Genomic DNA, 24,099 nt, shown 5'->3' on the forward strand with positions numbered 1-24,099 from the left:
GGTAATATGCCTCAGCAGCTATTCATGATTCGCTATCTCATGACCTAATAACCCCACCCCCACATAGAGACGTAGACGCGCCTTTGTTATTAATTTGTTATTAATTGACTCCAAGAATCCAAACTTTCCCCGAAGACGATCGTCGTCGGCAGAGTTACCGTGCATCCTTTGGATTCTAATTCGGTTAGTAGTGTTAGATAAAATATAAGCGAAATGATTTCGAGTTCGTTAGCAGTCGATGTAATATGAGCGGCCTGACACGCTCAGAGGGACAATTTATGCTATTTGGAGGCGATGGCCTGCAGAAAGGATTTTGCTTTGGGTCGACGACGAATCTTTATTTCTTTCCCTATGAGGTGTCTCGTAGATCAAGTCATTCTAATAGGGGTTCTGGAAGGTTTCACAAAGGGGATTTCACAATTTATATCAGTGTGTACGCTCAAGCTAAAGTGCAATTCGCAATATGCTACTGAATAGCGCAGTTTGAAAGGCACTATATAAAACATTGAAACACATTATGATTTGAAAAGCACACGGTCGTTCAGCTCTTGTACGCCGCTTATTATATATGTTTTGATGAGTGTAAGTCTATCTTCTAGCTGGAGAACATGATCATAGCATCTTTAATTCAACCGGGGAAGGATGTCACGACACCGTGAGTTTCAAAAGTAGCTACACGAGGCCTTTTCCGCTCCTACAATCAGCTACAGTCTTTTACCATTCGGCTTCATTTGATTAATCTAAACTTGTGCTCTGCGTGTGCTGTTATCAGAGTTCAGTTTTACAAATTGTTATTGCGGGTGCAGCATGGAATTTCATTTCTTCGAGCTAATTTCGCCATGCGAAGATCCTTTCATGGTTTAGAATCTCAGGTGGCTTCGACATTCTGTGGAGTTTGAAAACTAATTCAATACACTACAAAGTATTCGGCGTATGCGCTTGCTATTAAATTATCCTAGTTATGAATTGAGACACGCTTTGTGATCTCTTGTGGTGACAACATATTCACTGTTCGGTTGCAGAAATTGGCCTAAGTTAAATAGTCAATTAGAGCAATGGAGTCGTAAAACTCAACATGATGTTTCATTAGCGATTTTTCAAGTCGTTTAGCAAATGACTATTGTGAAAAGTCTTGCCTCTCTAACGAGTCGGCAAACTTCAATGCCTTTAAAAAGCCAACAGAGCTGGTAGTTCAAGCGAATCCGCGTATGCCAAAAATTGCTGCCATTCCTCATAAAAATCTGTCAATTTGGAAACGGTCAGCACGCCCTACTTCCACTGCTTCCGCAAATACAAAATTAATGATTATCTATTTCATAATCTTATAAGTTTTCCTTCCTGTTCTCAAGATGATTTCAATCTTGAAAATGTGAAGTTACCCCACTGCTTATTCAAATTTGTTTATTCATGCGTGAGTAAACGATGAATTGTGATAGAATTCAGAGGTATGCAGGCCTGCTGAAAAACGTACAGGCCTCCCAAGTTTACGTGAACGATGTGAACTTGAGAGGCCTTTAAAACTGAGCCGCTGCTCACAGTAAAACTATAGTTATACAGCAAAGCCTCGCTAACTCGACCGCGGTTATCACGAATCCCCCACTAACTCAAAGAGGATCCGATTTTCTCAGGCATTTACCCTATTTTCCAGTCATTTATTATCAGTTAGCTCGGACTCGGTTTAAACGAATCCCACATTAATTGAACAAATTTTACTATTCCTAACCTCATGTTTGCCCTGATAACTCGAACTTTAACTAAAAACGTCAGTTGATAAACGTCTAAGTATCAGAACATAGCTGATTGACGCGTTCCAATCTTTATTCACGATTGATACGAACGCGATAATATTAATGAAAACGTAATTTAGCTTAACTACCCAAACTAAACATTTGGCATCTAAAGCTCTTTTAAAACAAACTAAATTAACTGATATTACTCTCCTTTGTACGAGAATGGTAAAAACATGATTCCCTTTCAATCATTGAAAGGATAACTGATATTCAACACAATTAACCCTAGTCCTAACCCCCCACCCCTCCACCCCCCCCCCCCCCAACTCGAACCATTTTTCGTCTCCTTTGAGAGTTGGAGTTAGCGGGCTTCAACTGTATTCTTTTACCCAGTGCAAATGTGTGTACAGATACTTAATCTTAAAATGGCCTAATTATATTTCCCAGGTTCTAGGTTTGAACGATGCTAGCTATTACTTCTATGCTTTTACTTGTGGTTAAATTGGGATGGGCTGCCCAGTGTCACAAGTTGTTTGGACCCGCTGGGGGTGTTGATTGCATTCAAATGCACAGCTACAATGACGAATACCAGTGGATGACGTGCTTGACGGATGCATACATCCAGCAAAAGGGCAACCAAAAAGACCACTGTGAAGACCGAACTGCAACTTACTGCTGGTATCCGTGTATGCTGGAAGTGCATGGCAAGAGGTATGGACCAGTGGCGAGTGATTGTTCCTGTACTTCCGGCAATCCAAGCACTCTCACGCCTACCACATTACTGCCTTCTAAGTGCTATATTCCACCAGGGGATTCCTGTTATTGGTATCGCAACTGCTTGGAGAGAAAGTATCCCTGTGAATTCACAAGTAATGGATATGCAATCAAATACGCTGAACATTTTTGCAAGCTTGATGACAAAAACTTTGCAAAATTCAGTTTAATCGCGCGAAACTGGGTTATTGGAGTTCATAAATGCCTCCAAGTCTCACTGATGCCACTACTGCGGCCATGGATCCATTCAACCTGTGGGGAGATACAAGAAAGGGCGTTTGCCTCTCAAACACCATGTTACCTGAATCCAGGAAATGGTGTACTGTCTGCCTGTGATCTTGACTGTTCCAATTACCTCCAGATCTTTTGGTCCATCAAGGGCTCCTTTGTCAAAGTCGACACAGTCTTGGAATCTCTCAAGGGAATGTGGAATATAGGAGAGAAGTGTACATGGTATTCTAACATCAGGAAATGCTACAGATCTATAGAGCTGGAAGATAGCCCAGTCAAAGTGATCAAGCTGACGATTGAAAAGTTTTTTCTGCGATCAAGGCGCTCAACTGACAATTTTCCTGAATCTAATGCTCAAAGTCGATTCGCGGACGGAGTTGGCTCAGCCATCGCGAGTGCCTTGAAGTGGAACTCAGATGTAATGGACTGGCTTGCCTATACTTGGAGAGTTCAAGATCCAGAAAACCTGGAAATTGTCGTCTTATTAGCTGATAAGAAAGCCCTGGGTATCGCCTTTACATCCGCTCCATCTGTCAACTTCAAGCAAACCATCGAAGAGTTTACCTCTGCTGTAAAACAGGGAGTGCTACCTTTGAAAGTGGATGGACACAATGTCTGGGTGAAGAGCTTGGCCTCGTGTTCTAATAAAGCCTGCACCAGCACCCAGACACTGGCAGTGTCTGACAAGCCTCCAAACTGGAATGGTACTGCTGAGATCTCAGGTGGTAAAGTTGTCATCTGTGGAAACATAACTATGTTGGTCATGATGATGACCAACGCAGTCATGATGATGGAAAGAGTACTTTACTAAAAAGACACTCGCATCTGTCAAAGTTTTGTTTGATTATAGGATGAAATCAGTGTCTCTTTTAGTATAGTGTCTGTCTCCATTGGAAGGACATTGTTTCCCTGATAGAATGTGAGTAAAAACAGACTCACCTACAACCAGATTAGTTCATGAATGTTAGTCATCATATATAGGCCTTCAATTCTTTGAAGTGATATAACCTACCTATACCTAATTACACGCATATAGTCAGTATTTCCCGTCTAAGTTTCTTCTTTAGATCTTTTGTCCCAGTTTAGAACCGTAGCTGTAAAGATCTTGCTTTTTCGAATATTCTTATTCAAAAAAAGTAAAAAAACGTTATTATATAAGCATATTAGACTGTTATAACCATTGTTAACCATTAAAAGCACATAAGCATTATAAAATCGTTAAAGAGTTGTTCATTGCGCTCAACTCCCCCCTCCCCCTCTACATCGCCCGGGATGTTAGCCAAGATCAGTTTCCGACGTTTTCGACGTTTTCGATCTTCTTCGGGGTAGACAGGCTTGTTATTGACTGCTTTTAACTTATTTTTAAATTCGTTTCACCGAGTTGTTTCGTTTTGGTCATTTTATTTTTTTGTTTTTACTTGATTTGTTTCTCTGGTTTTGCCGTTTCTAGTGTTAGCAGACGCCCTGACGAAGGACTAATGCTCGAAACGTCAAAGAAACTCTTTACGGTGGTTGGTTCACTTTATCAACTCAGTTGGTAAAACCAAACAATCTTGTAATACCCTTCCCCCCCTTCCCTGATACTCCCCTCCCTCTCCCTTCCCCCGCCGACACAGAACTATAATACAGTTTCTTTTGATTAACGTAACCAGTTCGGGATATTTATCAGATTTGATAACCACGTGACGTCACAACATGGCGAGCATTTCGGCAATCGAGGGTTTTCGTACCCAATTCGAAATGTTCACTGTTTATTCGTTATTACCCGCCGTATGTACCGATAATTCTATTGGAAATTAGTTAATAGATACTAGTCTTCGCGTGTACTCAAGATGGTGGTCATCAAGGAGCGATGGAGGCGAAATTTTTGGCACAGAAATAACAGAACAGTTGAATTGACACGTTTGGTTCAGGTATGTTTTTCAACTTTGCCTTAAAGTCCAGGTCAGTAAATGAGTTTTTCCGGAGTCCAGAACATTATGTAACGGTTCTTCAATCTATTTTCTTTCGATGCATCTGTTAACATCGTGATGCAATCTGCAGGAAAAAGGTACATGGGGTGGTTTAGATTTACCGCTTAATCAGTCGCCAACCGCCATTTTGTGTGCCTACGATGCTTTTAATCTTTCTGTTTATCATTCGAACATTGTTGTCTAATTTAGATTTCTTATCACTGCACAATACTTAGTTTGTAAGGAAACCTTTTTTAAAACAACGATGGTTCGTTTCATTATGCAGTTATTACCCAAACAGAACTTAAGTATTTAACAAAACTAAGCGATAGTTCTTTGTCAAACGAGAGCCCGCTGTTATCGAATGTTATTTTCCGTTTGAGGGTTGACCTTGGTTTGGCTTTTAGTTGCTTCATGCTAAAGACAAACTCTGGCTTAATGGGCAACTTGGCTCAAGTACAAGTTTAACTTTATCTTCCCACAAGTCAGGAAATGGTTAGGAAAAAAAGGGTCCTTCAAGGTCAGGGAAAACTCAGGGAAAACTCAGGGAACTCCACACTAATTCAGTGAAAATTTATGTTTTTCAGAGAAAATATAAAAAAATATAATTTGGTTTAAGTGGTACAGACTGTAGCATATCCACTTAATGGCTCTTCCTTCATCTATCAAATTCCAGACTGAATTGTAATGTAGAAAAAGCAGACAACAAACGCGCTGGACTGTTAAAATATTGGTTCATAAAAATTAAGAGGTGCAGGTGTTAGGTTTCCAAAAAAAAAATCCTTTTTCAAGAAACTATAAATTTATCTGCCTTGCATGAGACTCACTGAAATCATATTAATAAATAATGACTCGCTATATGTGATAAATGAGAAAAAAAAAGCTTGTGTACAAGGTTTTCCCTGATGTCCCCGCCCCCACCCCCACAGACGCAGACACACCTTTGTTGATAATTGATTCCAAGAAGAGCCACGGCCCACTCCAAACTTTACCTCAGACATCGACGTTGGCAAAGTTATCGTACGTCCTTTGGATTCATTTATAAAAGCTAACTCGGTAAGTAGTGTTAGATAAAATATAAGTGAAATGATTTCAAGTTAGTTAGCAGTGGATGTAATATAAGCGGCCTGCTCGCTCATAGGTATACTTTATGTTATTTGGAGACGACGACTTACGCAAGTTGCAGATAGGATTTTGCTTTGGGTCGACGACGAATCTGTGTCTCGTAGATCAAGTCATTCTAATAGGGGTTCTGGAAGGTTTCACAAGGGGATTTCACAATTTATATAAATGTGTACGCTCACGCTAAGGTGTAATTCGCAATGTGCTACTGAATAGCGCATTTTGAAACGTACTATATAGAACATTGAAACATATCATGTTTTGAAAAGCACAGGGTCATTCAGATATTGTACGTCGCTTATTTTATTTGGTTTGATGAAACTAAGTCTATATTATAGCTGGAGAACACGACCATAGCATCTTTAATTCAACTGGGTAATGATGTCACGTTGCCGTGAATTTCAAAAGTAGCTACACGAGCCCTCTTTCACTTCCGCAATCAGCTACAGTCTTCATTCGGCTTCATTCGAGTAATCGAAACTTGTGCTCCGGACTCATTGAGACTAGACGAAATAGTCCAGATAATTGGGGTCTGGATACTCGAGAAAATGAGTACTGATGAGGAACTAAAATTAAATGAACTTCATTAGTTACGACGCGTGCGAGCGCTGCTTTTACGTTTTGAAAGCGAAACAAACTCGCCTTTACTTCACTTTTCAACGCTGTAGTTTTAAAAAGAATATGGCTGCGGATCTTGATCATGACTAATAAATATTCATGACAAAATTGGGACTTGAGAAAAGTCTGGATAATCGAGAAATCCGGATAATCGACGTGCGGATTTTCGCGGTTCGACTGTATATTGTTAGTATAAGGTATTATATAGAACATTGAAAGATATACTTTGAAAAACACAGGGTCGTTCAGCTCTTGTACGCCGCTTATTGTATGGTTTGATGAAACTAAGTCTATATTATAGCTGGAGAACATGATCTTGGCATCTTTAATTCAACCGGGGAAGGATATCACGATACCGTGAATTTCAAAAGTAGCTACACGAGGCCTCTTTCACTTCCGCAATCAGCTACAGTCTTTTACCATTCGGCTTCATTCGAGTAATCGAAACTTGTGCTCGGCGTGGGCTGTTATTAGGTTTCAGTTTTACAAAGTATTATTGCGGGTGCAGCATGGAATTTCATTTCTTCGAGCTAATTTCGCCATACGAACTTTGCACACAGCTCTTTCAAAATATTGTCATGACTACAGTCGAACCTCGATTATTCGGACTCATTGGGACTAGACGAAATAGTCCAGATAACTGAGGGTCCGGATAATCAAGAGTATGATTACTGATGAGGAACAAAAATGTTCTTCATTAGTTACGACGCGTGCGAGCGCTACTTTTGCTTTTTGAAAGCGAAACTAACTCAACCGTGCTAAGTTGTAGCACGGTTGATATATTAGGCGCCTAGGCCTGGAGAAAAATCGAATGAGAGATGGATTCAGGCCAGCAGAGCTGCAGACTAACCAGTTATTTTTGTCTTAACTGTGAATGAATACAGACAAACAATGCATTTCTAGAAAACTAAGGAAGCCACAGCGAATTTCCGGTCTTTACTCAGGTGTCCCAAGCTTACGTCCCAAGCTTACGTTCCTAGAAAAGCAAACGATTTTAAAATTAATGAAAGCCTCAGGCGCTGTGTGACGCGGGGTCAAGTTACGTTGAGAATTTGAACACTCTGTTAGGAATAGTATGGGGAAAGAAATATGGTCGATTTACAACGCCAAATATTTCAAAATATGAACATTCTACACGTAAGAATAACAGAACCTAGTCACTCTTTGTTTTTCCGTTGTGGTTTGTGGTGTTTTCTGCCGCTTTTGGCTTGCTTTGCCATCACTGTTATTCCTGTTATAAGACGGAGTTACGCTCTCATGAAGTAATCTATTGCTTTTCCTCGAGACGTGAGCTTGGAACACCTATATATGTTCACAGATGAGAGGGGTCCTTGGGGAAGTTTCGACACCGTCTCTACACTAACATAGGGAGTCTTCATCACCCTCATTTTTTTTCTGGAGATAATCACAATCTCAAATCTACATGGAAAACTTCCCTAGTTGAAAAAATCGTTTGGCATCACTGTTATTCCTGCTATCTATCTATATCTATCTATACAAGGAGTAATCTTTCAGTTATTGATGTTTATCGTTCTAATTTATACGAGTTTATTTGCCTGACTGTGTTGCTGCCAAGTGGGAATTACATTCTTTTATCTGGTCTTTATCACCCCCCGAAAACATCATACCAGCAATGCGATTTAATGGATTATCTTCTTAATTTCTTTGACACAATGCTGGATAATCACCCAAACGCTACTATTGTTTGCGGTGGCGATCTTAATCACCTTGATCTCACGAGACTTAAACGCATTACTGGTTGGACCGCTTTAGTGGATTTCCCAACACGAGGGGATTCATTTTTGGATAATTGTCTTACAAATAGGCCAGAGCTCTTCGGAAAAGCTTTATCTATAAAGATGCTGATTAAGACGGATCACATTGGATTTATAGTTCCAGCGGGCAAGAAACTCAAGCCTATTCGTAAGAAAGTGCAATTTAGGGATTGTCGTGAGCATAGGAAGCAAGCTCTTTACCTTGCCCTCGCATCAGAATGCTGGGATGATGTTTTGGAGGCGGATAGTATCGAAACAGCTGTGAACATCTTAGAATTGAAGATCCTGTCAAATATTAACTGGTGCATGCCTTTACGAACGGTTTCCCTTTCGTCCCGTGATCCAAGTTGGATGACACCGCTAGTTAAATACATGCTACGTAGCAAGTCTCGCATCTCTGTTTTACGCACTAATAAGCATAGAGAGCTTAGTAGAAATGTGTTGAAGGTTATTGGCGAAAACAGAAGGATGCTTCTGGAGGGCAAAATGGGGAGCAGAGAATGGTGGAAAAACGTAGACTTGATATCTCAACGCCGGCGGTCCACAAACGTTTCGCTGGATAGAGAGACCGCTCAAGATTTGAACGAGTATTTCGGTGACCTGTGTACGGATGGCGATTACGTTGAGCCCGCGTTACTTGAAATTGGTCCTGAGGTGAAAGTCCCGGAAATTAGTGAACGATATGTATGGAACTCACTGAGTACTCTAAAGAAGACTGCAACTGGTCCTGACCAAATTCCGTATTGGGTGTGGAAAGACCATGCGGAGATCTTCACTCCAATCATTACTAAGCTATGGAATTTGTCTCTCGCTACGCACCAATGGCCTAGATCGTGGAGAAGGGCAAGTATAAACCCACTGCCAAAAGTTGATGTTCCAGTGGCAAGAGGGGACTTCCGGGGGATCAACGTAACCCCTGTAATAGCAAGAGCCCTGGAAAAGGCAGTCTATAAGATTCACGCCCAAAGGCCGGTAGAAGAACAGCTGTTGAATAGTCAATTCGCGTATAGAGAAGGAGGGAGCTGCACAGATGCTCTGCTACTTATACAGAATAAGATCTGCAAGTTTCTTGATGATCCCAAGTGCAAGGCAGTGCGGATGTTCGCGATGGATTTCAGTAAGGCCTTTGACTCTGTGAGCCATCAACTCCTTGCTGAGAAACTTAAGAGTCTACCACTTAACCCGTATATCATAAACTGGTGGTTAGGTTTTTTGCGAGATAGAAAACAAAGAGTTATTTTCGGGAATCATGTCTGTAATTGGAAAACAGTTAACAAGGGCACAACCCAGGGTAGTGTTTCAGGACCTTATTTGTTCAATATATTTCTTAACGATCTGGAAATTAAATTAGGGAACGAGACACTTGGTTTCAAATACGCTGATGACTGTACGATTATTGCTCCGGTATATTATTATAAAGATCACTCTGTAGACTTAATAAATCAGTTTTTACAGTGGGCAAGCCAAAATAGAATGAATTCAAATTCTACTAAATGTAAAGAGCTTATTATGTATAAAAAAGGTCACACTGCTGAGGCCTACAAAAGTATTTTTGGCATACCTCAGACTAGTACAATAACCATTCTTGGTCTCACGTTTCAGCCGAACTGCAAATTCAGTACTCACCTAAAAGAAAAGTTAGGTAAAGCTAATAAATGTTTATACGTTATCAGATGCCTCCGCAAAGAAGGATGTAGCCAAGCAGAAGTAGATGTTTTATTTAATTCCATTGTCCTACCTAATATTACTTATGCTCTATCTGTGCATGGGGCCTCTGAGTCAGAGCTAACTATAGCCCAGCAGTTTTTAGATCGTTGTTTTAAACGTAGTTACATATCTAAGAAATTAGTGATAGGTGACTTACTTAAAACGCAAGATCACAAAATTTGTCGCAAGGTTTCAACTATCCTGAGCCATCCTCTTAGAGCCTACTTCCCTGAGACCAAGATCACGAGGTATAATTTGAGAAATAAATCCCCTGTCATGCCCGCCATTCGCACAAACCGTTTTAAGAATACATTTTTTAATAGAATTGTTTTTAAGTACAATGTAGCTTTGTAAAAGTGTACTTCCTGTATTAGACTTTTCTATTTGTTTCCACGTATATACTTATCTTATTTAGATACACCTAAGCTTATTTACATCCTTTTTTTAATGTAACATAAGATATGTAATTTTATCTTTTGAACAATAAAGACACACACACACACACACACACACACATAAGACGGAGTTATGCTCTCATGAAGTAATCCTTTGCTTTTCCTCGAAACGTGAGCTTGGAAGGCCTGTGGTAGATGTTCACAGATGGTTTTCCAGCACTCGATCTCAGTCTTTTTTTCGGGAGATAAACCACAACCTCAAATCTACTTAGAAAAATACCCTAGTTGAAAAATCATTTGAAAGTCTGATCGGCTTTCACGGGCGCCAGCTTACACGCGTGTGAATGATCAAATTTGGATAGGCAGCGGGCCAACGTGTAGCTGAATGCTTCGTATTTTCAAGGTTGAAATAAATTCATTGTCTGTAAAATTTAACGAATGAAAGCTTGTAAGATTATGAATAATCATTCGTTTTGTGTTTGGTGAGAAGTGAAAATAAGGCGCGCTGACTGTTTCCGAATTGACAGATTTTTTAAAGTAATGGCAGTAACTTCCCTCTCATTGCCGGAAATTAACTACGGGATGCGGATTCACTTGAATTACTAGCTTTGGTGGCTTTTTTTTAAACGCATTGAGGTTTACCGACTCATTGGAAAGGCAAGACTTTTAACGAGTTTTCTGGTAGTCATTTGAAAGGCGACTTGGAAAATCGCTCGTGAGACCTAATGTTGTGTTTTAAGACTCGGTTGCTTTATGAAAATGTAGTAAAAACACAGATGGATAGGAAAGAAGTTTGATACAATTTAGATGTATACAACCCTGCTGAAAAGAGCAATATTTTTGCTTCGCGGGACAAAGTGGGCGACCCGAGCTGGTCAGGTAGACGCATTTTTTTTGCTCGGGCAACTAACTGACACACAAGATTTCCTTTATTTCTCCTGCTGGTGGAGCCAGCTATAAAAAAGAAATATATTGCACGTATTAAAGTGTAGAAAAACTTGTTGCCATTAGGTGTCTGAACAAATGGCAAAGTATCATCGAGTCTAAAGAGTGATATGAAACACGGTAATGTATCCATATGTAACAAACAGTGCTTGAGCTATAATAACAGTGTAGAAATGTTGGAGGTTTCTAAAATCACTGTTAGCAGCAAAAATATAGTAATACAGTAGAGCCCCGCTAACTGGAAGACGGTTAACTCGAATCCCCGCTATCTCAAATAAGATCCAATTTCTTCAGGCATTTACCCCACAAGTTTCCAGTCCTTTCACTCGGTTAAGTCGGACTCTCCATCAACTCAGACTAACTTTAATTTTCCCAGGCTCAAATGTGCCCTAATATTTCGAACTTTCAAGTGTCACAACATAGCTGATTGATACGTTCCAATAAAATTCACGATTGATACAAACGTGATATCAATAGTGAAAACGTAATTAAGCTAAACTTCCCAAACGAAAGGCTCATTTAAAAATCATCAAAAGGATAACTGATTTTCAAAACAAGCTAACTGGAGCCCCTCCCCCCCTCCCCTCAACTTGAATCATTTTTCGTTACTCTTGGGAGTTCGAGTTAGCGGGCTTCTACTGTATTCGTTTTCGCACCACAAATGTATGAATAGATATTCAATCTTAAAATGGCCTAATTACATTCCCAGGTTCCAGCTTTGAACGATGCTAGCTCTTACGTTTATGCTATTGCTTGTGGTTGAGTCGGGATGGGCCGCCAAGTGTGACAAGAGGTCTGGACCCGCTGGAACTGTTGATTGCATTCAAATATACCGCTACAATAACGAATACCAGTGGGCGACGTGCTTGACGGATGCATACATCAAGCAAAAGAGTAACCAAAAACACGTCTGTGAAGACCGATTTGCGACTTACTGCTGGTATCAGTGTATGCTTGAAGTGCATAGCAAGGAAGCTGGATCAGTGACGAGTGATTGTTCCTGTACTCCCAGCAATCCAACCTCATATCCAAACACTCTCACACCTACCACATTACTGCCTCCAGAGTGCTATAGTCCACCAGGGGATTCATGTGATTGGTATCGCAACTGCTTGGAGAGAAAGTATCCCTGTGAAGCTACAAGTAATGGATATGCAATCAAATACGCTGAACATTTTTGCAAGCTGTATAGCGAAAATTTGGAAAAGTTCAGTCAAATCGGGCAAAACTGGGTTAACGGAGTTCGTAAATGCCTCCAAGTCTCACTGGTGCCACTATTGCGGCCATGGGTCGATCCAACCTGTAAAGAGATACGAGAAAGAGCGTTTGCCTCTCATACACCATGTTACCTGGATCCAGGAAATGGTGTGCCGTCCGTCTGTGATCTCGACTGCTCCGATTATTACCAGATCTTTTGGACCATCAAAGGTTCCTTTGTCAAAGTGGACACACTCTGGGAATCTCTCAAAGGAATGTGGAACATAGGAGCGAAATGTGGACGGTCTGCCATTATCAAGAAATGCTACAGAGAGCTGAAAGATGGCCCAGTCAGAGTGATCAAGCTGAAGATTAAAAAGTTTTTGCTGCGATCGAGGCGCTCAACTGATAATCTTCCTGAGTCTGATGCTCAAAGTCGATTCGCAGACGGAGTTGGCTCAGCCATTGCGAGTGCCTTGAAGTGGAACTCAGATGTAATGGACTGGCTTGCCTACACTGGGAGAGTTGAAGATCCCGAAAACCTGGAAATTGTCGTCTTATTAGCTGATAAGAAAGCCTTGGGTATCGTCATCACATCCTCTCCATCCGTCAACTTCAACCAGACCATCGAGGAGTTTGCCTCAGCTGTAAAACAGGGAGTGCTACCTTTGAAAGTGGATGGACACAATGTCTGGGTGAAGAGCTTAGCCTCGTGTTCTGATAAAGCCTGCAACAGCACCCAGATACTGGCGGTGTCAGACAAGCCTCCAAACTGGAATGGTGCGGTGGGAATCTCAGGTAGTAAATTTGTCTTGTGCGGAACCATCGCTGTGTTGGTCATGATGATGGACAAACTGCTTTACTAAAAAGATACTCGCATCTGTCAAGAAGGTAGATTTAGTTTTTCTGTTTATCGAGCGTAAGAACATAGACTTATCATGCATAACAGTTGCTCTTATGGTCTGTCTCACGCTGGGCTTTTTGCGTAATGCCTTCGAGCTGAAACATTTCGAGTCCCTATCTTTTGCCAGAAAGCTTCACTAAAACGTACACCTCGCTAGTTTTACTCCTGCAATGCTTGCGACAATCATAGCGATCTTTAACTTTAGCATGTTGGGCGTGGTCACGGTACTGAACCCTCCAGACAACCTTCCCGCATCACTGAATCAAAAACCAGGACCTAAATCACCAGTCAATTCTGGACCACAAAATAGCTGTTGTTTTTCAAAGCTTACGAAAAAGAGCATTTTAAATATAGTGGTAAACCAACGAGTTGCATTTTTTTTGTAGATTTCAAATCTGTCGGTGTTGTTTTTACCATAAATAGACTTCAGTGTGTAACATGCCCTTAAATTAACTGATTTTTTCGAAGCCGTAGAATATAGATGATAGATGATCAAGTGCAGAATCTCATTTTATTTCATTGGATAGTAGTTACACCAATATTACGCGTTGCTAAAGGTAGAGTAGAGTCTATTTGCGAAGTAGATATGAGACGTTTTATGAAAGGTTACTAACAAGTTACGGTAGCCTATTATTCGATAAAATTAGTGTCTCTTATATTCTCCCCATTGGAAAGACAAATAGATAGGGCACCGTTGTTTCCCTGATAAAAAGTGAGTAAAACAGTCTCACTTTTAGCATGATTAGTTTATGAATATTATATAGGGCTTCAATTCTTTGAAGTAATATAATCTTCTTATAACCGATTACACACACATAGTCACGATTTTCGGTCTAAGTTGCTTTTTTAGATCCAGTTTAGGAATGTAACTCTAACGACTTCGGTATTTCGAATATTCTTATTCAAATACAGTGAAAAAAAACAAACGCTATTATATAGGCCTCTTAGATTGTTACAACTATGGTTAACCATTAAAAACAAGTAAGCATTATAAAATTGTGAATGAGTTCGTTGTGCACCCCTCGTTGTCAAGAACGCTCCTCCTCAACACTGCCCAGGATGTTGGCCAAGATCATTTTCCGACGTTTTCGATATTCTACGGAGTAGGCGGGCTTGTTATTGACTGCTGTTTGCTTATATTTGCTGGTTTTTTTCGTTATGCTGTGTCAGATGTTAGCAGACGCTCTGATGAAGGACCAAAGCTCGACAAGTCCAATAAACTCTTTATGGTGGATGGATTACATCACCAACTCAGTTGATAAAACCAAACAATCTTGTAATATCCCCCTTTTATATGAATCAACCATAAAACAACTGGTATTACCATTCGTGCTGTTTAATGCCGGCAGAATACTTCATGAGCGGAACACTTCACCATCAAGGCGTAGTCATCACGACAAAGCGTGTACATGAAATGTCAGTTTGAATAAGGCATTATTCACTATTAGGGGCTTGACACGAGCTTTTCTTCGCCCGCGGGAAAGTATTATGCCTTGAGTAACACGAGCCGGTCAGAGGTCTGCATATTATTGCCAGACCCTCGGTAAACCTCTTCTCGACTCAACTCAAACTTTCCCGCGGAAGGCGAAAGATGCATCCTGTAGCACTGATGACGAGGGCCTCTTCGCGGGAATATCTATGCGCTCCTCCCCCAAAGCGTGACTCACATTTCGCGCCGCCTTCACCTTGCGCGTGACTCGCACTTCGCTCTGCCTCGCGCTTGACTCGCACTTCGCGTCGCCTCTCGCTTGCCTTCATTCGACTGAAAACGCTAAAAAAATTATGCCTGTTTCGTCGGCATATCTTGGATTAAATGATCGCTATCGTCTGCTATTAATCATTGCTGGGCAAGGCGTTGAAATTTTTTAAAAAATCATTGCCTTTCCTCAACAGTATCTCAGTATTAATGACTAGATTATGGATGAAATTCACCATAACAGCTTCAGGTACTCAGTCAAAACAAAGAGAGAGTCTTCGGGGATTGTGAATTGAATAAGAGATTTATGCGGATTAAAACATCATCACGAGCCAATCATTCTTGAGAGAAAAGCAAATACTCAAAGACAATGTTTGTCTTTCTGGGAAACTGAAAAATAAGCTGCCATTTCACCATAAATAATCACAGAAGTGGGTTCAAGGGTTTATGAGCTGCTTACTTCCTACCTAAGGCAAAAGCAGTCGCAAAGAAACAATCTGTCTTTGTTTCTTACAGGTAATATGCCTCTGCAACTGTAAATGATTCGCTATCTGAGATAAATTAGAAAAGATAGCTTGTGTACCAGGCTTCCCCCCCCCCCCATGTCCCCACCCCCACCCCCACAGACGTAGACACGCCTTTGTTAATTATTGATTCCAAGAAGAGCCATTGCTCACTCCAAACTTTACCAGAGACGATCGACGTTGGCAGAGTCACCGTGCGTCCTTTGGATTAATTGTAAAAGCTAATTCGGTAAGTAGTGTTAGATAAAATATAAGCGAGATGATTTCAATTTGGTTAACAGTGGATGTAAGCTAAGCGGCCTGACACGCTCAGAAGGATACCTAATGCTATTTGGAGGCGACGGCTTGCAAAAAGGATTTTGCTTTGGATCGACGACCAATCTTCATTTCTTTCCCTATAAAGTGTCTCGTAGATCAAGCCATTCTAATAGGGGGTTTTGGGGGTTTCACAAGGGGGATTTCAAAATTTATATCAGTTTGTACCCTCACGATAAGGTGCAATTCGCAATGTGCTTTTGAACAGCGCAGTGTTGAAGGTACCACATAGAACATTAAAACACATCATGCTTTGAAAACACAGGGTCGTTCAGACCTTGTACACCGCCTATTATATATGGTTTTATAAAACTAAGTCTATATTATAGCTGGAGAACATGATCATAATTCAACCGGGGAAGGATGTCACCATACCGTGAGTTTAAAAGTAGCTACACCAGTCCTCTTTGATTTTCGCAATCAGCCACAGTCTTTTATAATTCTGCTTCATTTCATCAATCTATACTTGTGTTCTGCGTGGGCTGTTGTCAGAATTCAGTTTTACAAAGTAATATTGCGGGTGCAGCGTGGAATTTCATTTCCTCGAGCTAATTTCGCCAAGCGAACACTGTAAACAGCTCTTAAGTTGAAAATATTGTGCTTTTTAAATTGCAGTGAAATTTAAGACGATCTTTTCATGGTTTAGCTTCTCACGTGGCTTATCATTAATTATTTTACCTTTAAGACCTCGGGTATTCAAATAAATTCAAATAAAACAGTGAATCGAAAGACCTTGAGCATATATTCTTTGGTACGTCGTCGAAAATTACCTCGCTTTCTACACTTTTGTTAAGTGGTAACACGGTTAATATATTAGGTACCTGGGCTTGGAGAAAAATCGAATGAGAGATGGATTAAGGCCAGTAGAGCTGCAGACGAACTAGGTATCATTTGTCTTGCCTGAGATTAATACAGGCAAACAATGCATTTCTAGGAAACTACGGAAGCAACAGCGAATTTCCGGTTCCAAGCTTACGTCTCGAGAAAAGCAAACGATTTTAAAATCAATGAAAGCGTTACGCGCTGTGTGACGTGGGGTTAAGTTACGTTGAGAATTTGAACACGCTGTAAGGAATCTTATGGGGAAAGAAATATGGTCGATCTATAACGCTAAATATTTCGGGATATGAACATTCTACAGGTAAGGATAATAGAACTTACTCGCTCTTTGTTTGTCCATTGTGGTGTTCTCTGCCGCTTTTGGCTTGCTTTGCTATCGCTGTCATTCCTGTTATAAGGCAGAGTTATGCTCTCGTGAAATAATCTTTTGCTTTTCCACGAGACGTGACACCTACGGTATATGTTCACAGATGGGGGGGGGGGGGGGGTTCTTGGGGACGTTTCGATACCGTCTCTACAGTAACAGTAACTTCAAAGGGAGTCTTCAGCACTCGATCTCAGTTTTTTTTTCCTGGAGATAAATCACAACCTCAAATCTACATAGAAAAATACCCTACTTAAAACAGCCGTTCGGAAGTCTGACCGGCTTTCACGGGCGCCAGCTTTCACTTGCGCCGGCTTACACGCGCACGAATAATCAAATTTGATTAGGCAGCGGGGCAACGTGTAGCTAAAGAGGACTAAGAAGCCTGCAGGCTGACAGATCGTTAATCGCATCAAGCGTTACGTTAAAAGACGCATTAAAACGAGATTCTTCTTCTCTTGGCCACGCAGTATGTAAACATAGGCATGCAACGCATGCAAGCAAGAAAAATATAATTACTATCAAAAGATTCCAACGAAAATATCGTCTAATGGAGAGCGAAAAAAAGCTCTTTCAATTCATTCCAAATAAACTCAGGCACAGGTCTTTTGCAGTCTATTGTCTTTGTTGTCTAAATAATTGTAAGCAAAAATAAACTGCATTGGTGCAACACTCGCTGTTGTCTCCTTCAGAGCTATTGTTTGGTCTCGTCACGCAACACGCTCTCTCTCCTCCTGTTGCGTGACGGGAGTGAACAAAGGCTAGGAGTGAGGATACGCTAGCATGCAAGACCTCATTATTAGCATTTGGTCACGAGCGCTTCTTCGCCCGCGCGAACGTATGAGGTCTTCAGGAACATGAGCCAGCGAGAAGTCTGTCCGGACTTTGGTACCGATAATTAGTGCCAGATTCCCCCCAAGCCTCTCCCCGACTTGTCTTACAATGCATACTCAGTCTCGGCCCCTTAGGGGTGGGCTCAGATTCACCACGCGCCAGTAACCTTAAAATAGACACATACTGCTAATTCTAATTCTAAGTTTGGCTGCTTCACTACACAAAGCAATAAAGCGTTCGGAGTTAGAGTCGAGGTAAGTACGATATTTAATTGTTAATGTGCTGATGTGTTAATGCGACCTCTCATCGATTTTCCAATTCATATTCCGGCGCCTTTATAATCAGAGCTGCTCTTACATAGACCATTATTATATTGATTAATATTCTTACACAACATGAATTGTCATATAAGGACGTCGTTTTTAATAAACTCCATCTCTTTTCAAACTTTTCTTTGTATCACCCCTTGAATACAAAATGTCTGACGCATTAACATCGGTACTTCTGCCGTGTTGAGTCAAATTCGTTTCATTCATACCTATCCATCAGTTGTTAACAATCAAACCGCTTGTGTGAATTTAATCAAATAGACATGATCAATCTGTGCCCGTAACGTCATGAGAAGTTTACAAATGCCAACATGATTTACACATTACGTTTTACGCGGGGAGTCAGTTATCTTCGGCAAAACAAGTTTTAAGATTCAGAAAGATGGTAACCGTTTTTAGTGTTCCCAATGTAATCAATGGGTGAAATAAGGCCATTCGAAATTGAAATTTTTTTCATGAATATGTTCATCAAATGAGCAGAAATTCTTCTTCTCATAAAGTCTCCGTTTGGACCGGCTTGTCTAATGTTGTTTCCTTGGCCGTCCAAGGTAGCTTAACGTTTGTTAGTGTCAGTTGTAACGCAGAGTATATACAAATCGCACAGCACTGCTAAATTTCAAATGAATTCAAGGCGAGGAAATCTAGTCTGTTTGACAATTTAACCTTGTGTGCTTAATTTATGGAGAAGATGATGAGCGATTGATTTTCAGGTTCCTAAACGGCCATTTTTGTGTTCTGTACAAATCGAGATGGATCTTTACACTTGGTAACCGTTTTTCCCTCTTCGATTCATAAATTTTTTATTCACCCATTTTACTTCTATTTTACAGAAGCTTTCACGTCTTTCTTAAAATAGCTATTTGCATTTATCTTTGTTTTGCAGGGGGAGTCTTATTTCGGTTTCTTGCTTTTGGTTTCATCAGTCATACTACTGGAATATCAAACAAGACAAGCTTCTTGTGTAAAAGGTTAGTAGTAAAAAAATAAATTTAGAAACAATCTTTCCCGCTTCACAAAACCGAAATGTTTTGCACTGGACATTCAAAGCTAGAGGATTTAACCTCGAAATAGTCTTAGATTTTGGCAAAGATTTGTTGCTTAAAACTTGACTTCAACTGATCAAGTTCAATTTTTAGGCCTTTAACTTCTATATCTTACTAAGTCTCCTTTGCAAATGTAACAAATATTTCAGGAAATATTTTTAGAGAATGAAGTGTTGCGTCTTCTCATAAAATCTTCGTTTGGACTGGCTCTTCTAATGTTGTTTCCTTGGCCTTCATAAGTAGCTTAACGTTTTTCAGTGTCAGTTGTAACGCAGAGTAGATACAAATCGCACAGTATTCAGGCTAAATTTCAAACAAATTCGAGGGAAATCCAGTCTGTTTGATAATTCAACCCTGTGTGCTTAATTTATAGAAAGGATGATGAGCGATTGATTTTCAGATTCCTAAACGGCCTCTTTTTTTGTTCAGTACAAATCGAGCTCAACTTTATAATTGGTAACCGTTTTTCCCTCTTCGATTCATAAATTTTTTATTCACCCATTTTACTTCTATTTTACAGAAGCTTTCACGTCTTTCTTACAGTAGCTATTTGCATTTATCTCCATTTTGCAGGGGAAGTCTTATTTCGGTTTCTTGCTTTTGGTTTCATCAGTCATACGACTAGAATATCAAACAATACAAGCGTCTCGTGGAAAAGGTTAGCGGTAAAAAATATATATACATTCATTTCCGCTTTACAAAACTGAAATATTTTGTAACTGATAATATACATGGAAAAATTAATCAGTTCTGATTGGTTAAGATAAATGCAGTTTTCAGTTAATTCAGTGCAGAAGAGAGTTAATTCAGTGAAGAGGAGGGTTAATTCAGTGCAAAGAAAGTAACAACTCAGACATTTTGATTAGTCAATAATCAAATGCGAGCTTTGGATGTCGCAATAATATTTGCAAATGTGAAAATTTGCGAGCGAAACAATGGCCGACGTTTTAAGTAGGTTTTCTTTCGCCACCGCAGCTGAAAAACAGCTCAAACAACGAAAACACTGTAAAAAGCACTGCTTTTTGGTTGTCGATTTGGAAAAAGTGGTCTTTAGAGAAGCGAATTGCCAAGGAAATCGAAAATTACGAGCCGACCCAGCTTAACACTTTGCTCGAGCGATGTAACGCCGAAATTAAAAACAAACATGGTTAAACCTCGGAAAAGACGATTCCATTTCATCGAAAGTGATTCGGACACAGACTGAACAATTCCTTGAACTATTTAGCCGGACTTTGAATTTTTTTTTGCGTCTTAAAGATGTGAAAATATCATTGTATATCATTGTTTTGATCGTACGCGGTTGTTTTGACCGAACGCACGGTTTGAATAAATTATTTTTGCACTTGATGCGCGCGCTTTGCTTATGTTTAATTATGATAAGCCATCTCGTATTTTTCCATGTATGTTATTAACACGTAATCACATGATTTCTCTGGTGCAAATTGGAATAAACAAGCACTTGTTAATTTGTTAGTCTTTAAAAAAATTTACTCGTGCTTATTTATTCCAAATTGCACTCGCAATCACAATCGTGTGATTACCTCTACAAATATCACAGTAAATATTTTTAGAGAATGAAGTGTTGCGTCAATATGACACAGTCCAGCTGATAAGTTTCTTTATTCTCCAAAACTGTTGGCTGAAGAATATATCGATACTGTAGGGAGAAACTGCACGTTAAACAATTCTTTGGCGTCATAGTCTGGGAGTGGAAGAGTAAATGCAGATACGCGATGAATGAACCGAAAAATCAGATTTTTAAATCTGAAATCTTTAAAAAAAAGAATATGAAGATGCCATGTTTTTTACTTAAATTACGGGGAAGTTAGAAAGCGACGTAGTTCTATTTTAGGGTTTCTAAACGATTCTTTGTTTCACCGATGAAGCTGTTACCTTATTTTTCACTCTTGTCAGATTGTCATTCATCTCTGTTTTGCAAGGAAAGCGTTATTTTAGTTTTTTACTCTCGGCTTCCTCAGTCATACGATCCGAATACGAAACTAGATAAAACTCTTTGTTCACGGGTAAGCAGCAAAAATAAAGAAAATATTAATTTACAGTTCCATATTTCCCTCTACTTTTTTTTATTTAAAAAATGTTCTCGGCGCTCAAATCAGGCGACAGAAACAGAATTCAAGGACAGCGATTTTTGATGTGGAAAGAGAAGCGCTTCAATGTTTTTTCAACGATACTATGGGCGAAACAGAAAGTCTATTGATATCTCTCACACCAAGAGATTATCAACTGCAGTTTATAGTTTCTTCTCTTAGACCGATAAAACTCAGCACTTTGTTCTCACACGAGCTGCTTGCATTTATCTCTGTTTGTCGCCACTTTTGGTCTCACCCAAACAAAGGGTGTTTACTTTTGGAAGGGTTACCGGCAAAAAAACTAAATTTATAATAATAATTATTCTTTTCCTGCTTCGAAAAAATATATTTCTGGTTTAGGTGTAGCAAAATCAGTGATAAGAAAGAGTTGTAATTCCAAGGAAACTAATAATATTTGTGGAGAACTACCAAATTTGAATCAATTTTTGATTTGGATCGCAAAATATTTAAGGTCCGCACCTTTTAAATTTATGATCTCATCAGCAACTCTTCCTTCTAGCTCCCTTGCATTACCTTGCTTGTCAGTAGGGAGAATTTAATGTTGTATAAAGAAAAAACCCTCAGCTGATAAGTATTCTCGTCGCTTGTTCACTGAATAATATGTGGATATTGGAAAGAGAAGCAACATGTTCCTCACTTCTGTAACTTGATGGCTTTAAAACCGAGCAAAGCAAAATTAAAATGATATGTGAGCTTCAGTATTTATTGAGATCTCTTATGGGCAAGCTGTAATGCAAGTTCCATCCTTATTACATTTATAATGATAATTTTTAACCGATAATTTTCATATTCAATCTTACAGTAGCTCTTTGCATTCTTCATTGCTTTGCAGAGAGATTTTATATCAGTTTCGTGATTTTGGTCTCTTAACTATCCAGAGATCCTTTAGATTTCACTGAAGGTGGGCGGCTTAAAATTTATTTCATAAACATTATGAGTTAACATGTTTTAGATGGAAACTTGCAACTCATGAAGATAACACCCTCTGAGTGATGAGTCTGTTTACTTTTAGCATTGCTATATGGTATATTGTTATACTATTAGACTTTCCCTAAACAAAACGAGCAATGTGATTGGTTGATTCTTGGTCGCGTGCCCCTGATCAAATTTAAATCATGGTATCTCGACCGGGATACAATTTTGTAGTTGTTGCCTGCGCGCGGAATACAACAGCATGATTTTGCCAAATGATTGTTTAAGGGAAAGTCTAAATATATAACAAAGCGTTTGATGTATGGTCCCCTCAGGAAACTAGTTAGTTTTGTTTTCCTGTTGGACTCTCGGGAAAACAAAACTAAAGGTTCCCCATCGGGACTATACATTAAGTGTATATTGATGTTGTAAGGAGAAACTACAAGTTCATCACTTCTGAGATGATTGAAACAAAGAAGATCCCGTATATTATTTGATGAATCTTATGAGCAACTTAGAAAACAATCTTTCTTCCATCTTAGGTTCTATTTTTTTTTATTTTGATGACGACTTCTTACCAACTGTGCGAGTAAAACGTTTGCATTTACGTTTGTTTGTCTGGGAAAGTCTCATTTCATTTTCTTATATTTGTTTCATTAGCCACACTATCAGACACTAATATAACAGGCATGTTCTGTTTCCAAAAGGTGAGCTGTTCGTTTTCTTTTAATTTCTGCATTTTTATTGCTTCCTCAGTTTCATTTTCCAGTAATGAAATTCACTTTATTATTTTACGAAACAAAAAATTTGGAGAAGTTGATATATGACTTACTGAAGTAACGCGTATGTAATTGAATGAAGTTGAAAGATTTTCCCTCGCCTGAAAAACAAAGCATTTTGTAAGCAGTTGAAACGCTGGGTAGAATCTTTGCTCTTTTCCCAAATTTATGCTGTATTAAATCAAAAAATGTCTTTTTCAAAATAATTGATGGGTGGTTAATCATTGACAACACTTTCATAAGTCTAATTTCTTCATCTCAAATTAACTAAGCGAGTTTCTGAGACTGACATGGCGGCTTGATCTTTATGGTGCAAACGGTTAGAAAAACCAACACAAATTTTGTACAAATATCTTCATCTGGGCACAATTGAATAGTTTTATACTTCTTTTAATTGTAGAGTGTGATTTTTTCTTGTTGAATTCATGTCCATCAAATTTTTCCACTACGCAACTAAACTAGATCTACGTCACGTAGATGGATATCTCCGGATCGATTGAAGATATTGATTTGCCTCGATTTTGAAACAAATAACAATGGAAATCAGAGCTGAGTAAGTTTTATATTTTCACAAAATGGAAGAAGAAATTGACGAGTCACGTATATTTCAGGAGGCAAATCACGCCCCTCATTGATTCATAAACTCGGTAATCACGCTCGCCTTTCTGTAAAATTTACACTTCACGTTTACTCGTCACGAGTGAATCCAAACATATCACGATTGGAAATTAACCGCTGTTCTACTGGTGAAACTTTTTTGATAGCTGCATCCAAATCCCCTCTACGATTGTTGTAATTTGAACCCAGATGATACACTTGTGACTGGTCTGAAAAAAAAGTGAAAAAGGAATGTTACGCTCAGATATCTTTAGAGAGGAAGAAGGAAGACAACCACAAATTCCCTAAAACACTTTATAAACTCGAACATTTATCAGTGTTTTTTTTTTAAGCTTCCTTTTTTTGTTGCTTCTTTCCTACGACAACAAACAGGAGAGAGCCGTG

At 39.4% G+C, this 24,099-nt stretch overlaps 2 protein-coding genes across 2 annotated transcripts; both read left to right on the forward strand.

Moving 5' to 3' along the window:
• The first annotated feature begins 83 nt into the window (after window positions 1-83).
• LOC131781339 (uncharacterized) lies at window positions 84-3,935 on the forward strand. The gene is made up of 2 exons (XM_066161763.1): window positions 84-183; window positions 2,178-3,935. Exon 2 carries the CDS (start codon window positions 2,194-2,196, stop codon window positions 3,544-3,546), a length of 1,353 nt encoding a protein of 450 aa, XP_066017860.1. The 5' UTR covers window positions 84-183; window positions 2,178-2,193; the 3' UTR covers window positions 3,547-3,935.
• Window positions 3,936-5,659: 1,724 nt separating this feature from the next.
• On the forward strand, window positions 5,660-13,331 carry LOC131781359 (uncharacterized). Its single transcript, XM_066172691.1, has 2 exons — window positions 5,660-5,743; window positions 11,959-13,331. Exon 2 carries the CDS (start codon window positions 11,975-11,977, stop codon window positions 13,310-13,312), a length of 1,338 nt encoding a protein of 445 aa, XP_066028788.1. The 5' UTR covers window positions 5,660-5,743; window positions 11,959-11,974; the 3' UTR covers window positions 13,313-13,331.
• The last annotated feature ends 10,768 nt before the right edge of the window (window positions 13,332-24,099 follow it).

Source organism: Pocillopora verrucosa, chromosome 1, assembly GCF_036669915.1.
Source record: "Pocillopora verrucosa isolate sample1 chromosome 1, ASM3666991v2, whole genome shotgun sequence".
Lineage (NCBI taxonomy): Eukaryota > Metazoa > Cnidaria > Anthozoa > Scleractinia > Pocilloporidae > Pocillopora > Pocillopora verrucosa.

Bases quoted from the DNA above. Each gene is read 5' to 3' on its own strand.
- LOC131781339 (XM_066161763.1), top strand. From the start codon at position 2,194: ATGCTAGCTATTACTTCTATGCTTTTACTTGTGGTTAAATTGGGATGG.
- LOC131781359 (XM_066172691.1), top strand. From the start codon at position 11,975: ATGCTAGCTCTTACGTTTATGCTATTGCTTGTGGTTGAGTCGGGATGG.